We start from the raw sequence: 18,987 nt of genomic DNA on the forward strand, positions 1-18,987 counted from the left end.
CAACAGTATTTCACTTCCTTTTTTAAGAGGAAAGGTTTGATACTTTTATGTATAACTTTGAAAATAAAGAACGGAAAGCAGAGCATGACATAAAATATCCTAAGCCTGTCTTTCCAATAGAAGTTGGGCAACATAATTCATGGGGAAAAAAGTACTTTGTAACATTTGGCAGCAAAAGCTAGCAAGGCAAATGATCAAATGTCAACAGTTTCTAAGAAAGGAGAAATATCTCCCAATCATCTGATGCATAGGGTGTGACCAATTTTCTATTACTGTTTTTTGTGCAAGCAAACCAAGGACACTACAAACAAAAAAAGCCACGTGTTTTGTCCTACACTTTTGGAGAAGACAAATTGGAAAAAGTTTACTTAAATCGTACCTCTACAAAATGTTCACACTTGAACCCCAGTTGTCCTCTTTCTATGCATAGTAGGCAGAAAAGAGGTCTCATCTGCATAAAATTGGGGCTATACTTAGCTTGCTCCTCTTTTTGTTCTGGCCTTGTCTTACATCACATTTTGTATTCTGAATTCAACACATTTCTCTCAAGAAAAAGAGGACTGAGCATGACAAGGTGTTTTTTTTTTAGAAACTGAACATTTGCCTATTCTTCAGCATGGAACCCCCAAATTTTCTAGCATTGCATCTCCCAGTAATAATATCGTTTGCAAAATATCTGATTAAACAAAGGGACTTACAAGCTTTACCTGAAATTATGGCTGCTGTAGGATCCCTGCAGTCATATGATCAAAACTCAGACGCTTGGCAGCCCACATGCACTTATAACCACAGGGATGCTGCAACTCCCACATATCTCCACCACCCCCCTTCCCATCTAAGTTCTTTTGGCCTCCTGAGCTCTGCTTCTCCAGAGGGTCTTCCTATCCTGTTGCTCCCACTGCTGACAAGGCATGCCTAGCTTGGCTGCTGGGTTGTGGCTGGCTTCATGCTGCAAAAAGTAAAAGGAAAAAGTAGCCCCTGAGTTGCAGTGCACCATGCTTGTGGGCTGGGCTGGGACTGGCTCCATACCGCAGAAAAGAAAATAAACAAGGGAAAACTTGACTCAGCCTTCCATCCTTCCAAGGTAGGTAAAATGAGGACCCAGATTGTTGGGGGCAATAAGCTGACTTTGTAATAATGCCGCTTGGGGGGTGTATGAAAGCCCTAATAAGCAGGCATATACATAGAATGAAGGCTACTGCTAAGTTTGTAAGCCGCCCTGAGTCTTCGGAGAAGGGCGGGATATAAATGGAATTAAAATAAATAAAATAAAATAAAACAAGGAACTGACAACACACCAAAACATCCCGTTGCAAAGAACTCGAGGGTGGTGGTGGTGGGGAGGACACATAGGTGGGGTCGGGAGGTAGGAGCAATCCCTTATCCTATTGAGGTTGGGTTTGGTGACAGGTTAAACCTGCAATGGATCCTTAGCGATGACCAGTAAACTGACAATTTTTATTTATTTTTATTTTACCGGTATTGGATTTATATACCGCCCTTTCCCGAAGGACTCAGGGCGGTTTACAAGGTAATTAGAACATTGATACAAAAATTAAAAACAATTAAAAAGAATTAAATTTAATCCCTGAAAAAATATAAAACCCCAATTAAAAACAACAGAGATTGCCGGGGTTGCACTGCTAAGCAACACAGTCACATGATAACTCACTTTACGACCACAGAGCTTAGCAACCAAAATCCAGTCCTAATTGTGGCCATAAGTCAAGGACTACCTGTACAGGGCCTGAGCAAACAGTATGATGAAAGCTCCACTTAATACTGTATTGATTTCAACTTAGCTTGACCTGGAGGATAAATTTCTGTATTTGCTTCTATAGCTAAAATGGTGTATATTATTTTGTGTGTGCAAGTTACAAAATGTGTGTATGTTTAATGACATAGTTTGCATGAAACAGCTGTTGGAATGGAACAGAAACTTAAGTCACCAAGGGGGTAGGGGATATTTACTTTTTATTGTCTTTATATTGGATTTTTATTCATGTAAACTGCCCAGAGTCACTGAAAGGGAGTTGGGCCATCATATAATTTTCATTCATATTCATTCATTCATTCATAAATCTATGAAAGCATATTCAATTACTACAATTATTTTAATGAAAGTGACTCAGGTTTTCCACTATGCTATTGTGGAAGATGAATGTGAGGAGGTTTAAGTAATGCACTCCACTTTTCTCTTTGCTTTCCAATATAAAATGGCTTCTCATCTGATGTTTGCACATAATTCAGCTCATTAAAGCTTTAGGTTTCTCAATGATACACGGGTTTCCATTAATTTCTCCTCTCCCCTCTGTCATAAGTACAATTCAGTTGCTTGATAATTGAGAAAGCCAAGAGTACTAAAAATAATGCACATCATGTGATGCATGATGTAAAGAAAATGAGAGTTGACTTTTTGTATAGTGAAGGAATAAACAAGCAGTTAAGGGGAAAAGATTATAGAGTTTTGAGAAAAGGGAAGCCTGAGAAAGGAACTCAAAATAATCCTGCTTTGAATTTGTTTGATATAAGAGGGAACAGAGATAATTATATACAGACTTTGGCTACAAGTTGGCAAAGGTTACATGGTCTCTATTTATTCAACCTATATGTAGATTATATATTGAGTGAGGCTTGATTGAAAATATATTATTGTGGTTTTAAAATAGGAAGAAGAAACATTGGTAACTGTGATATTCTGATCACATTACTCTATAATAGTTGAAAATATAAATTATCTGCAAGTTTTAATAATGAAAGTCAATGAACGCAGTAGAAAAATCAATTAGGATAAAAAAGTGACACAGGCAGAGCAACTAGCCTCAGGCAATGAAGGAAACAGTGGATAATTTCTGCCTTTTTTAGATTAATTATCACCAATAAGGGAGCCAACACTCCAGAAGATAGGCTTAATATACAGAAGGTTCTTGACAGGTTTGAACATTGGGCGCTATCTAACAAAATGAAATTTAATGGTGAAAAAAGTAAGGTTCTAGTGGTCAATCACCTAAATATGAGCCAGCAGTGAGCTACAGCTGCCAAAAAAGCAACACAGTGCTAGGCTGCATTAACAGAGGCATAGAATCAAGATCATGTGAAGTGTTAATACCACTTTACAATGCCTTGGTAAGGCCACACTTGGAATACTGCATCCAGTTTTGGTCATCACGGTGTAAAAACCATATTGAGACTCTAGAAAGAGAACAGAGAAGAGCAACAAAGATGATCAGGGGACTGGAGGCTAAAACATATAATGAATGGTTGTTGGATTTGGGTATGTCTTGTTTAATGAAGAGAAGGTGAGATGATAGCAGTGTTCCAATATCTCAGGGGTTGGAAAGAAAGAGGGACTCCCACAAAGAAGAGGGAGTCAAGCTATTCTCCAAAGCACCTGAAGGCAGGACAAGAAGCAATGCATGGAAACTAACCAAAGAAAGAAGCAAGCTAAAACTAAGGAGAAAATTCCTGATAGTGGGAACAATTAATCAGTGGAACAACCTGCCTCCAGAAGCTGTGAATGCTCCAACACTGGAAGTTTTTAAGAAGAGACTGGACAGATATTTGTCTGAAATGGTATAGGGTTTCCTGCCTGAGCAGAGATTGGATTACATGACCTCCAAGGTCCCTTCCAACATGATGATGATGATGATGATGATGATGATGATGATGATGATGCAGATTAGCACCTTGGGAACAGAAATGAAGCTTTTGGGGGAAAAATATGAAGATCCATTATATATACAAAAATCAGACTCATACAGACAATGGAAGGAAAAGTTGGAATTTGTGATGGAATGTTCACTAGGAGAAGGAGAATTCCAGCAAAAGCACTGATGTTTCACATGGAGGAGGCAGTACATTCCAGAGAAAAGCCCAAAATAAGAGAATGCACAGCCCTGGACTGCACTTGGGGAGTGGGGAGGAAGAGGTTTAGGGTAGTCATACTCTGAAATCTCCCAGAGTGTATCTATTACATTAGAAAGTTATAGCTTTAATCTGATAGGATTCTGTTTATTAAGTGTAAGCAAATATAAAGATCTATACTCGTTTGGATTTCATTGTTCTGTCTTTGGACTTGCACCTGACAGAATCTGAAGAAGCAGGTTAGAAAGAGTATTAATGCACTTGAACTTTAGCGTTGGAGAAGATGTCTTGAGAACATCATGGACAGCCAAGAAAACAAACAAATAAATCATGGAACAAATCAATCCAGAGTTCCCATTCTAGGCAGAAATAACTAGGCATTGACTTGATGACACATAATAAATCAACCAAATCTCTATAGCTCACAGATTGGGATTAAAAGCTATTAAGGCCACACTTTTGTTTTTTTAAAAAAATCTAATTGTGAACAAAATACTGGCAGCTTCAGCTGTTATTTATATATTTAGAAATTTATTTATATAGTTACCCAATTCAAACATGAGTCTAAATTGTGTACAAAATCATAAAACAAAAAGAAAGAGAAGAAAAATTAGTATGATTATTGAATAGGAAATGGTCTGATTCGTATGTAAGTTACACCAGACCATAGTTAGTTTAACTAGGGGGGCTATCCTGCAGGAGTTGGCAAACTGAACGTTTTTAAACTCAACAAATAGTTCTAAGTTTACAATGACAACTGAGACTGGAATTTCTGTCTCTAAGTGATATGGTCATAAAATGCAATGTCGTACGATTCGCGTGGCTTAGCAACAGCAACCTTGAAAACCCAGTGACTGCCTGTGATCAGAGTTGTAAGTAAGGAGGGCAGGGGACAAGTGCTGTGTGCGGGTGGGCTCTACTGAGCTGACAGGGGCCGCTACAGTGCACAGATGAGTGCCATGGGGAACAATAACCCTAGGATCTTAAACACTATAGGTCTTCTTGGGACAAAAAGTACAAGAGCCACTTATGACTTTCCCTTCCAATTTCCCCACTGCCTTTGTTTATGGGAATCTGGCAGGAAAGGTCCCAAATGGTGATCACATGACTGTAACCATGATGTAATTGCAAGCCAGCTGTCCAAACACATGACTGTGGGGATACTGTGACAGTTGTAATTACACAGATTTGTTGGTTGTAAGGCCCTCTTGTTCAATACTGTTGTAACTGAACAGTTGCTGAATGAATGACTGCAACCAGAACTTCGTTGTTTACTGATTCATGTTAAATTGCAGAGAAAAATTAAACACAATAAGATTGTTCTCTGGATCACTTGCTACAGTTGTATTATATAAAGCTATAATTTTAATCTGCACAATGCAAGAAATGGCTTAGAAAGCTGTCAGAAGCAATTACATAGAGAACTCCCTTATGCATGTATAAAGGCATGAGAAAATTTTTATTTCAAAGATTTGTTCAGAAAAAGTCTTCATAATGAATAAAGGCACAGAAAAAATGTCAGTTTCCAGATAAACTCATTTATAATAATATTCAAATCAGAATGGAAGTGAAGAAGGCAAGAGAGAGAAAGAGGTGGGGGGGGGGGAGGGAGGGAGAGAGACTTTACATGTTTATATGACCATCCATCTTAAGCCAACCTCTGGCTCACAAACAAAGGATATAACCATATATACAAGCAATAAAACAAAAACAGTAAAACCAAAACCATAATAATTGGAGCAGCCCAGCAATCCATTGGCTTACAAATACAACTTTTAAAGCAGCACTTTCTGTTCACCAAGTAAACCAGACATAATAAAGTTTCAAATCTGTTAGAATTTCATTAACCTCTGCAAAGAAGCAGTGTCAGCTACTAGGCATGAATATTTGAGTATCCTACCTGAAAATTCTAGAGATGGAACCTGAGAGCCTTTGAATGCAAAGGATCTGCCCCTTTATGAGCCATGACTTCATTCCAAGGTAGAAGACTGCATAGTTCTCAGGTGATCTTCCACAGCGTATGTTCTTGGTAAAAGGTAACTGAACTCATGACTTATTTGCATACACAAAATGTTCAGCTACATAAGCTTTTGGTCTGATGAAGTACTGTTCCACTTATATCTTTACTTTTCCCCAAAAATGCTTTTTATAAACACATTTCTAGTCTTTTCCATTTAAGTACTGCACCTGGATGATAAGTATTTTCTTCCCATGCATTATTTTCTTAATTTGAATTACTTCCATTAATCTTTCTAATTTTAACTGTTAAATTATGTTGCTGCTTCTGTCAAGTCAGAAGCAGGAAGTACTATTTATTATCTAAACAGGAAGATAAAACCAAACACTCTGGCTTGGATAAATCAGAGTGAAATACTGCATGTAATTTACACCAAGAATATTTTAAACAAATGCAAGTACAAGGAAGATATGGTAGACTTCCGGTTTTTTGCGCCGTAGCACCCAGCCATGGGATTGCAAAGCTCTGCATCCCACAGCTGATTTTGTCCTGCCAGGGGACCCTAAATGGGTCTGAAGTCGCCCCAGAGAGGCGGCAAAGGAAAAGTGGTGCCCCATTGATCACAGAATGGCGGCAGTCATTCCGTTCAATCAGGGGAAAGCCCTCTGACCCGACAGTGTCTAGCCAAGCTACCTGCAGCCAAAGTCCAAAAGCATGAACCAGAACAACAGTGAACAGCATGCTTGAAATTGGTGAGAGTATCGATCTTCTCCTATTTTGCAACCAAGTCCGTGGGAAAGATCCCTAAAGCAAGAAAACCTCTGAAAGTGAGAGAAGGGGACTACACTCCCATTCCCCATAGATGGGTGAATTAACCTCTAAGGAGGAAAGAAACATACCAAAATTAAATTTAAAATACTACGATCTGATCAAACTTAGAAAATAAAACAAACTGTTAAGATTATATTCTAAAGCAGACATGTCAAACACAAGGCCCGGGGGCCAGATCTGGCCCGCGAAGTGGTTTCATGTGGCCCGTGAAGCCATCCTGGAAACAGTGAGGAAACAGCCCCCACTGCCTTGGCCCTGGCCCAGAGACCCTCCTTCTGCCAGAGACCCTCAGATCTGTCCCACTCCTGCCCAGGCCCCCATAGGCACCCTTGATGCGAACAATGTAGAGCTTGCCACGCCCACCCAGTAGGCCATATGCACTCTAGCCATGCCCACCCAGTAGGCCACACCCACCCTGGCCATACCCACCTGGCCCCTTGAGGGCAACCGCAATGCTGATGAGGCCCTCAATGAAATTGAGTTTGACACCCCTGTTCTAAAGGATTTTGATGAAATTATAAAAAAAGAAAAATAATAAGAATAATTTCTTGTCTGAAAGAGCTGGAAAACAAATACCTGTTGACATCTAGTGGAGAAGTAGAACATAGCAAATAGCACTCTAATAACCTTTATGAAGATAGCTGCTAGGGAACAAAGAAGAGAATGTACACTGGGCCAGATATAAGATTGGAAAGTGTCTGAAGGAAAAGAAATACTCTGATTGTGTCCTAAATTTATGAATTATTTACAGAAAAAGAAAAACTTGATTTATGACTAATCTTTGAGGGGGGAAGTTACAGGAAGGATTTAAGGTGGCTAAATATATTGAACTGTAATTCTGACTGGTTGACAATTGACCCCTCAATGAAAGAATTGTTATAAAACATTGATTTTACTGAAACTTTTACAACTGAAAATACAGTGGATTATAAAAAATTATATATAAAGACATGAACTATACAAAACTGGACTGTTTGGATTTTGAGCTTTAGCTGGCTTGACAAGGCTAATTACAGAGATTATGGCACTCATGACGGAGTACTTGAAAGGGGGACACAACATGGATATGACATACTCATTAAAAATGATAGAAAACCACACTTAAAACCTACTGCTGAAGGACTTAGCCTGAAAGATCAAAGATCTCTAGAAGCAACATTCCAAGACAAATACTTTCCAAGAGTAAATTTATGCAATGCTAGACAGATTCAAATCACAATAGCTTTAAACCATAAGGAGATTAAACACAACTTTGATAACATAAATGAATACATTTCTAATTTAAATTCACAATCAAAAAGCAAACAGCAAAAATGATAAAGAATGAACAAACAAACCAGATAACAGAACATAAACTAGAAAAAATAACTTAATCGGCAAACCAACAAATGAAGAGAATTATAACTTAATTCAAACAGAAAAAAAACTTACAAGACTTGGATACAACAATAAATATGGAAAAGATATCTGATGCATTAGAACATCAAAATAAACTTTAGGAGAAGAAAGAAGATTTAACAAAATGGACACTGCCAGGAGAATCATTGTTTGGGAGAAAAAAAGCACACATCTTATGTATCCTTCACTCCCAACAATAATTACAAAAAATACAAGAACTGACTGACAAGCTGAAAATATTAATTTGGAAAACTATTTAGCAAAAGAAGGCCAGAGATGGGCTCAAGAGATTTGACTTGCCCTACAAGATGGAATATTACACAAGTAAACACCTGTTTTAATATGACTAAATATACAGATAACTTTGGCCATAAAGGGGCCCTACAACAAGAGAGATAAGAGATATAAGCAGGACTGTTTTTCTCATAGAATGCTCAGAACGGTGTTCCGGCACCTTTTTTTTAAAGAAAAAAAAAGCTCCCTCTGAAAGCCTATTGCAGGGCTAGGCAATCTTGGCCCTTTTTTATGACTCGTGGACTTCAACTCCCAGAAATCCTGAGCCAGCCATGCTGAGGGGAGAGGTTTCCAAGCTGAGCCATGCTAGGTCTGGAATTCTGGGAGTTGAAGTCCTTGAGTCATAAAAGAGCCTGTACTAGAGGAGGTCATTAAAATTATTTACAGGGTTACTTCTTTAGGAACTAAACTTTTAGAATCTAAAACAGCTAATTCAAAAAAGCCAACAGGAAAGAACCTCACATTTTTCATCTGCTTCTGTCTTTTGGAAGGTAAAATTAGATAACAAAATAATCTATTTCCTATGTTAACATCTCTGCAATGAAATCAATAAAGGTAACAGGAAAGAAATGAGAAACATTTTTCTCAATGTAATATGTCTAATTTAGCTGATGGTAGAAAAAATAGTTCTTTTGTATATACTCTTGAAAACTATTTTGAATCTAAACATCTATTACAATTAAACCACTTTAAATTAAACAATTCTTAAGAATGAAATATTCTTAATTTGGACTTTACTTTTACTGTTTAGACTGTTGTATGTTTTGAAAAATAGATTATTTAGAATCTAGTTATGTTGCACTTCAGTCTTTAAATAATTAAGGTAAAGGTAAAGGTAAAGGTTCCCCCGCACATGCGTGCTAGTCATTTCCGACTTTAGGGGCCGGTGCTCATCTCCGTTTCAAAGCCGAAGAGCCAGCGCTTGTCCGAGGGCATGGTCTTAAGAATTCCAATGATTTTTCTGGATGTGATTGGAAAGAGGCCTAGAAATGCCAGCACAAATACATCACACTTGCTGAACGTGCAGACGCAACTAATTACAATCTTCAATTATATGTGATATATCCAGGGCTTTTTTTCCCATAGAACGCTCAGAACAGCGTTCCAGCACGGTTTTTTGCACATACACCCACACACACACACACACACAAAAGCTGAAGGAAACTGTTCCGGAGAGCCAAATTCTCCTCAGGCAGCCAGGTTGCAGAGCAGCAGAATGCATCACAGTGACAGGCCTTCAGATGGCTTACATCGAAGGAAATGCGATCCATACAGGCTAATTTCAAAGTGGGAGGGTAAGAAGGGCCGAGTGTGAACAGGTTGCTTAGCAACCTGCTTAAACAGTCTCTATAACTTTCAGCTCCCGGTGCCTTGCCATTTTTAAGCTGAGAAGTTGAAAAAAAAAGCTGAAAAAAAAGAGGGCAATAGAGTTTTATCAAGGAAAATGTATAGATATAGCCAGCAGACGTTTAGGGAACCTTTATTTTTCATACACTGTTCGAATTTTGTTTTAATGCCATGGTGATACACTCCTAAAGCATCTGTTCATTAAATACAGTATAACAAAGTTTTGGATGATGGAATTATTTTTATCTAAGGGTAACTAATGATAACAGCTCTTAAATCTGTTATTTTGTTTTATTTTTGCACAAAAATTGTATAATTTGCATTTGTATTCATTTACAAATAGAATATGTTATTAAAATGTATTGGTGTTGAAATAATTAGTGCATACATATACCTAAAACCAGTTTATTGCATTTGGCAATTGTACTAAAAAAAATCTCATTGTCAACCAATATAATTCTTTTAATTTGAAATCAAGTGAAAAATTGATTTACCGTAAATTATTTTATTAAAACAAATTAATGGCAATTCTTTTATAAGAAGTTGCCTTAAACAAAATGAGTTTGACATGCCTGCTCTAGATAGTTGAATGCTCCAAAATAAATTCTAGACCAGGCCTGTACATGCAGCCTACCAAGCACCCTTGGACAGAGCACAGACTTTTTTTTTTAAAGTAATAAAATCACCACCACTGCCCTGAAAGTCATGTTGCCTAGTGCCTCAATGGCTTACCATAACCACGAACTCCAACACTGTAGATGCTCCTCTAGTCACCAAATCATTGATTAGCCCACCAGCATTCCTTTGCAGACCACAAAGATTTTTAATTTATCACTGTGGGCCTTTCTCTTCTACAAGTTGCACAAACCTTTCCGAGTTAACTCCTTGGTCTGTCATTGAGCAAGAATTGACTTTGTAGGGAAGCATATTATCATTTGATGTATATTTAACATATGTTCTACTTTTATTTACCGATTATATAATATTTGTATGCAATCCACATGGCGAGGTTTGGTGCAACTTACAATATTTTTAAAATCATAAGATTAAAACATAAAAGCAGGGCTTTTTTTCTCATAGAATGCTCAGAATGGCGTTCCGGCACCCTTTTTTGCACACACACACACAAAAAAGCTTTTGCACAAGCTATGCTACTCCCTCTATTGGCTTTCAAAAGCCTATTGGCTTTTGAAAGCCAATAGGAATTGCTGCTGAGTGTGCCAAAGACCTGGCCGGCAAACATTGCACCGGCAAGTTGTCTGCAGCGAAGGCAAGTTGGCAGGAACTTTGCATCCCTCCCTGCTGCCCAACTACACTATCTCAACTAGGTAAGTAAGAGAGGCCGAGGAATGGGAGGTGGGTTCTGCGGAGTCCATGTGCACTCCTTCCTTGTGCTCACCCGTGTCAGCCAGGCTGGTGGCCTATCTGGTGCTGGACCTGTGCCACTGTCGCCTCGCCCTGTGTGCCTAAGTGGCCGTCCTGCATCGCCTGGCCTGAACCGCCTCTGCTGCCCACCCCGCGCAGCCCTGCCATATAGAACAGGCCCCGCTGCTTCCACAGCACCAGCTGCGCCAGCTCCGGCCCTGGGGGGAAGCCCACCACCAACACCCCTCGCACCCGTGACCACAGTAGTGCCGCCCCCCACCCCCCACCTCCTGCGCCTGCCAAGATGAGAGTTCCGTCACTTTTTTTTTTTTTTTTTAGAAAAAAAGCACTAGATATAAGTAATATAGTATTTTTGATAAGATACAAAATGTAAAAATACTGGGCTGGTGTAAATGAATGAAAAGTTTGAATTTTAAAGATAAATTAAGTTTGAAAAGATTTAGTATTAATGACTGAAATATTGAAGGGAAATTAGGCTTAATAAGAACTTTGAAAAAAGGATACGTAGTCATTTAACAAATCAACTTTTACAAATAGAAGTGAAATATAAATTGATTAGAAAAGATGTTATAGGTAGATGCTATGATAGATAAGTAGTACAGTATTTTTATAACATATGAAATATGAAAATATTGGGATGAAGTATTTAGTTAATTACTGAGAAAATTATGACCGATAAGAATTGTTTGAATATAAGGAGAAATTGAGCTTAAACAAGATTTAAGAAAATAAAATATATGGTGAATCATTTAAGATTTTTATGAAAATAACATGTTGATAAGAAAAAAATGCCACATATGGATACTATTATTGTTGACATAAATATGGAAGAAAATGTTTATATTAAATCATTTATATATTGAAAATATCAAATATCAAAATTATATTTGTTTAATGTTGAAGACGGAGGATACTACTGGGAGAAGAGAAGATCAAGGAAATATATTATTAATTGATATACTAATTATGTAAATATAAAAATTAATTATTATTGACTTGTTAATTAACTAGTATTGATTGTAAGTTTTTCCCAAAAAATTTATGAACCAAGACAACACACTGTACACCAGGCACTAAGGATTGTTATTGTAAAAAATCAATAAAACTTTTATTAAAAAAGGAAGATATGGTAACCTCTACTGAGCATGGGATAAGTAGATTAAAATTCATCCCTAGGCTGTGTAAACAGAAGTATGGTGTCAAGATCAAAATAAGTACCGTAACTGCTTCTTTCTATCATATATAAATGAGACCGTTCCCAAGGCTTTGGGCAATGCAAATTTTGAAAACATGCCCACAGGAAAGCAACCACCAATATCAAAATCACTTTTAGTATAATTATGCAAAGCCTAATTACTAAATAGCTAATTTATTTAGTTAATCTAAAACATTCCCATGGAGAATACTGATTCATCAGATGATATCATGTTGCAAAAAAGACAAGAGCTTTCCCCTTCCAAACCATAATCTGCATCTAGGACAGGGGTCTACAAATTTAGCAACTTTAAGATCTGTGGACTTCAACTCCCAGAATTCCTCAACCAGCCATGATGGCTGAGGAATTCTGGGAGTTGAAGTCCACAAGTCTTAAAAGTGCCACATTTGAAGACCCCTGATCTAGGATCAGCAAAGTGATACTAAAGGGCACCATAGTATAGTATAGATACTATAGGGCACCATGATGGCATCCAGGAAATCCAAATACAAACAGCTGGAACCAGTGGTGGGATTCAAATAGGTCAACAACAGGTTCTCTATGATGCCACTTCCGGAAGTCCATTCTGGGCTTGGGCAACAAAAAAATAGCTACTGGTTCTGTCGAAGTGGTGCAAACTGGCTGAATCCCACCACTGGCTGGAACCCATAAGAGTGCAAGAGTGCAAGAATGCTGAAATCTTTATCCGACTGTGGTAAACCATGCTGAATCCTTGTTAAATTTCAAGACAAAAATCCTGCAATCTTGTGAGATATGACAATCATGAATTAATTTGGACACTTTAATGTTTTAAATATTTTTTATTTCTCACAAGCACTAAATAAAATGTGAGTCAGTGTCCAATGTCTATAAGAATGACATCTACCATACTAATATAGTCTAGCAAGAAAATAAAACAAAAATGGGTTTGGGTCAGTTATATAGTATTTTCTAGATACGTATATATTTGAGTATAAGCCGACTCGAGTATAAGCCGAGACCCCCAATTTCACCCCCAAAAACTGGAAAAAGTTATTGACTCGAGTATAAGCCGATCTGCCGTTCTGCAAGCCTCTGCCGCCAGCAGAGGCTCGATCCGCCATGTTGCAAGCCTGAATACATAGGAATACCCTGTGTGGCCGCGGCTCTCGGGGAAGCCCTGGCTGTCCGCTTCCTCGCTCCACGCTGCCATTCGGGGCCCGCACGTTCCCCGGGCAAATCGCGGCGCCCAGCAGGCGAGGAAACACGCCCGCTCCAGTCGCCCCCCCTTCCCTCAGGAGACGCGAAGCAAGTGACCGCCCGGAGCTTACCGAGGACATGCGCGCGGCCGAGGCTTCGGTGCTTCCAGGATCGCGCGCACCTCTCCCAAGCCGCCGCCGTCCGGAGACCTGCCAAACTTTGGGGAGGTTTGGGGAGGTGCGCGTGCACCTCCCCAAACCTCCCCAAACGTTGGCAGGTCTCCGGACCTCCGCGCCCTGCCTGCCTGCTTCTTTCCGCAGCGGAAAGAAGCAGGCAGGCAGGGCACGGAGGAACGGAGACCTGCCGACGTTTGTGGAGGTTTGGGTGCCTCCCCAAACGTCGGCAGGTCTCCGTTCCTCCTGCCGACGTTTGGGGAGGTTTGGGCGCCTCCCCAAACGTTGGCAGGTCTCCGTTCCTCCGCGCAGACCTGCCGACGTTTGGGGAGGTTTGGACGCCTCCCCAAACCTCCCCAAACGTCAGCAGGTCTCCGTTCCTCCTGCCAACGTTTGGGGAGGTTTGGGCGCCTCCCCAAACCTCGGCAGGTCTCCGTTCCTCCGCGCAGACCTGCCGACGTTTGGGGAGGTTTGGGCGCCTCCCCAAACCTCCCCAAACGTCGGCAGGTCTCCGTTCCTCCTGCCGACGTTTGGGGAGGTTTGGGCGCCTCCCCAAACCTCCCCAAACGTCGGCAGGTCTCCGTTCCTCCGCGCAGACCTGCCGACGTTTGGGGAGGTTTGGGCGCCTCCCCAAACCTCCCCAAACGTCGGCAGGTCTCCGTTCCTCCGCGCAGACCTGCCGACGTTTGGGGAGGTTTGGGCACCTCCCCAAACCTCCCCAAACGTCGGCAGGTCTCCGTTCCTCCGCGCAGACCTGCCGACGTTTGGGGAGGTTTGGGCGCCTCCCCAAACCTCCCCAAACGTCAGCAGGTCTCCGTTCCTCCTGCCGACGTTTGGGGAGGTTTGGGCGCCTCCCCAAACCTCCCCAAACGTCGGCAGGTCTCCGTTCCTCCTGCCGACGTTTGGGGAGGTTTGGGCGCCTCCCCAAACCTCCCCAAACGTCGGCAGGTCTCCGTTCCTCCTGCCGACGTTTGGGGAGGTTTGGGCGCCTCCCCAAACCTCCCCAAACGTCGGCAGGTCTCCGTTCCTCCGCGCAGACCTGCCGACGTTTGGGGAGGTTTGGGCGCCTCCCCAAACCTCCCCAAATGTCGGCAGGTCTCCATTCCTCCTGCCGACATTTGGGGAGGTTTGGGCGCCTCCCCAAACCTCCCCAAACGTCGGCAGGTCTCCATTCCTCCTGCCAACGTTTGGGGAGGTTTGGGCGCCTCCCCAAACCTCCCCAAACGTCGGCAGGTCTCCGTTCCTCCGCGCAGACCTGCCGACGTTTGGGGAGGTTTGGGCGCCTCCCCAAACCTCCCCAAACGTCGGCAGGTCTCCGTTCCTCCGCGCAGACCTGCCGACGTTTGGGGAGGTTTGGGCGCCTCCCCAAACCTCCCCAAACGTCGGCAGGTCTCCGTTCCTCCGCGCAGACCTGCCGACGTTTGGGGAGGTTTGGGTGCCTCCCCAAACCTCCCCAAATGTCGGCAGGTCTGCGCGGAGGAACGGAACCTGCCGACGTTTGGGGAGGCGCCCAAACCTCCCCAAACGTCGGCAGGTCTGCGTGGAGGAACGGAGACCTGCCGACGTTTGGGGAGGTTTGGGGAGGCGCCCAAACCTCCCCAAATGTCGGCAGGAGGAACGGAGACCTGCCGACGTTTGGGGAGGTTTGGGGAGGCGCCCAAACCTCCCCAAACATCGGCAGGTCTGCGCAGAGGAACGGAGACCTGCCGACGTTTGGGGAGGCGCCCAAACCTCCCCAAACGTCGGCAGGAGGAACGAAGACCTGCCAACGTTTGGGGAGGTTTGGGGAGGCGCCCAAACCTCCCCAAATGTCGGCAGGAGGAACGGAGACCTGCCGACGTTTGGGGAGGTTTGGGGAGGCGCCCAAACCTCCCCAAACATCGGCAGGTCTGCGCGGAGGAACGGAGACCTGCCGACGTTTGGGGAGGCGCCCAAACCTCCCCAAACGTCGGCAGGAGGAACGGAGACCTGCCAACGTTTGGGGAGGTTTGGGGAGGCGCCCAAACCTCCCCAAACGTCGGCAGGTCTGCGCGGAGGAACGGAGGCCTGCCGACGTTTGGGGAGGTTTGGGGAGGCGCCCAAATCTCCCCAAACGTCGGCAGGTCTCCGTTCCTCCGCACCCTGCCTGCCTGCTTCTTTCCGCTGCGGAAAGAAGCAGGAAGGCAAGGCGCGGAGGTCCGGAGACCTGCCGACGTTTGGGGAGGTTTGGGGAGGTGCGCGCGCACCTCCCCAAACCTCCCCAAACTTCGGCAGGTCTCCGGATGGCGGTGGCTTGGGAGAGGTGCACGCGATCCCGGAAGCACCAAAGCCTCGGCCGCGCACAAGTCCTCGGTAAGTTTTTTTGTTGACTGGAGTATAAGCCGAAGTGGAATTTTTCAGCCCAAAAAGTGGGCTGAAAAATTCGGCTTATACTCAAGTATATACGGTACTTTTCTAAAAAGCATCGCCACCAAATGGATTCATAGCTAGCTGACCAGCTATACTCAGCATGTGGTCCTCAATGGAACTGCATCTACATGGAGGGAAGTGTGTAGTGGGGTGCCACAGGGCTCTGTTCTGGGCCCAGTGCTCTTCAATATCTTCATTAATGGTTTGGATGAGGGGATAGATGGGGAACTCATCAAATTTGCAGACAACACCAAGCTGGCAGGAATAGCCAATACTCCAGAAGATAGGCTTAAGATACAGGAGGATCTGGACAGACTCGAACACCGGGCGCTATCTAACAAAATGAAATTCAATGGTGAAAAAGTAAGGTACTACATTTAGGCAAGAAAATCCAGATGTACAGGTATTGTATAGGTGGTATCATGCTCAATAGTAATAACTGTGAGAGGGATCTTGGAGTCTTAGTGGACAATCATTTAAATATGAGCCAGTAGTGTGCTGCAGCTGCCAAAAAAGCCAACACAGTGCTAGGCTGCATTAACAGAGGGATAGAATCAAGATCATGTGAAGTACTAATACCACTTTACAATGCCTTGGTAAGGCCACACCTGGAATACTGCATGCAGTTTTGGTCACCAAGATGTAAAAAAGATGTCAAGACTCTAGAAAGAGTACAGAGAAGAGCAACAAAGATGATTGGGGGACTGGAGGCTAAAACATAGGGAACGGTTGCTGGAATTGGGTATGTGTAGTTTAATGAAGAGAAAGGTGAGGGGTGACATGATAGCAGTGTTCCAATATCTCAGGGGCTGCCACAAAGAAGAGGGAGTCAAGCTATTCTCCAAAGCACCTGAAGGCAGGACAAGAAGCAACGGATGGAAACTAGTCATGGAGAGAAGCAATCTAGAACTAAGGAGAAACTTCCTGACAGTTAGAGCAATTAACCAGTGGAACAACCTGCCTCCAGAAGTGTTGAATGCTCCAACACTGGAAGTTTTTAAAAAGAGACTGGACAGCCATTTGCCTGAAATGGTATAGGGTTTCCTGCCTGAGCAGGGGGTTGGACTAGATGACCTCCAAGGTCCCTTCCAACCTTATTATTATTATTATTATTATTATTATTATTATTATTATTACCCATGTCTCTTGACCTTTGAAGAGATCTTAGCAGCCTCTCTGATGAAGTAACAACAGCATGCCTGATGTCAGAGCAAATGGTTCAACTGGGGATATCCTAGGTTCATTTTTGACCTCCTTCACTGAACTGTTGCAAATATGTAATAAGTAAATGCAAAAGGTAAGCATCTTCTCAAATGTCATCAGAGCTTTCTTTGCTCCTTGTCATGTTGAGCTCAGACTTAGATAAGGTGACCAACAACGAACAAGGAGTTCCAGAGTTGCCGGATGAACTGCTGCCTGAGGACATGCAGGGAGGAGCTGGAGAGTAACCATCAGCCATAGCTGCCATGGGTCTCTAAAGTCTAAGTTGCCACCACCCTAGTCCAGGACTCACCATGATGAGTAAATAAATAATAAACACCCATAGAAGCACATCTCCAAAATCAGAACTTTGTTACACTTCAATCCTGAGATCAAATGTGGAATAACGAAATTACTTTTTTTAAAAAAAAAATCTCTGCTCTGCAGGGCTAGATTCCAAACTGTTTTACTTCTGTTGTCTTTTCTAAAGATTCTGGAAATTCCAGTATTACTTTAAAAAACCCCACAAACTAAGTAGGAAATTGGACTTGATGTTCTGAATGGTCTCTAATTCTGTGGTTTAATGGAAAAAAGACAGGATCCAAGAAGGTTTTCCCCCCACAAATTTACCTTGCAAGAGCTGGTGTAGCCATACTGCTTTGTACCCCAATAGCTAGGGGAATAGCTCCACAGCGAATATATCCAAGTTCTTCTGCCACTGCAGCATTGTAGGAGAAATCCAAATTTAGGCCGCCATATTCTGAATATAAGAAAACACATTACCATTACAAAACTGATGTAAAGTTATGAATTCTAGAGTTATTATATGGCTTCTTTGCATAACGTAGCAAGTCCATTTTAATGAATTACCTCGTTGAATTACTGCTATCACCTATGGAATTAAAATGATAGTACAACAGATCTTTCAGAGAACGCTCAAGCATGCTGAAGACATTTTGCCAACAAAGAACACCACTTGAACTAATCATACTTCTTAATTAGATCAATGCCTAAATGTGACCTGGATAGCATTGTTACTTCAACACTGATGAGAGAATGGAATCCTCCATTTCTTCTAATAATCTAGTTTGGGAGATGCTGGATAGCATTGAAAGAATATTTAGCTTGATCTTCCAACATAGGAGAAAATATGGGAAAGATTTATAGTCTTAAAAATCATTCTTGACTATAACTATCTGTTCAAAATAATTTATTTACACTGTCCATTTAATATTTTACTTAAAGTTATATGTCAGTGCTAGCAATGGCACAATGAAATCTCTATTTCAATCAATAATTTTTACACAGGCTGAAAAATGATGTCAGGTGTAGCTCTTTATGCCATATTGTGTATTTCTTACAGAGCAGATGTGGCTTTGTACCCTGTTCCTATCCTGCACAAAATTTGTATAGCAAAGTACAAATGGCTTTGCAAATGTTTATAGATACACTTAATATGAACTAGCATTTTGCCACTATCTGGGAACATTTATAAGCATATGTTATCTTTTATTGTATTGAAATCATGGAGCAGAAAGTCCATAGATTATTTGCTATTTGGAATAATGGCCACAGTTTATATGCATTTTATTAGAAGGTTCTCAAGCAGGAGGTTGGACTAGAAGACCTCCAAGGTCCCTTCCAATTCTATTCTGAATTGAGTTGAAGGTTGCAATAGCAGATTTTCCCCTACAGAGAACTTCAAAGCATTCCTTGAGATAACTACAGTTAAAAGCATTTAGATCAAGTTTAGGCAAAAAGAACAGCATACAAAA

The 18,987-nt window shown here is 41.8% G+C and overlaps 1 protein-coding gene across 1 annotated transcript in view; it reads right to left on the reverse strand.

The window, feature by feature from the left end:
- Positions 1–18,987, reverse strand: part of LOC310650414 (putative acyl-CoA dehydrogenase 6) — a 74,119-nt gene that overhangs the window by 21,973 nt on the left and 33,159 nt on the right. The window contains exon 3 of the mRNA XM_083379399.1: positions 17,843–17,972. Within this exon, the coding sequence (XP_083235525.1) occupies positions 17,843–17,972 (130 nt within the window). The remainder of the gene's footprint in view (positions 1–17,842; positions 17,973–18,987) is intronic.

This window comes from Vipera ursinii (genome assembly GCF_947247035.1).
Source record: "Vipera ursinii genome assembly, chromosome: Z".
In the NCBI taxonomy this organism is placed as follows: domain Eukaryota; kingdom Metazoa; phylum Chordata; class Lepidosauria; order Squamata; family Viperidae; genus Vipera; species Vipera ursinii.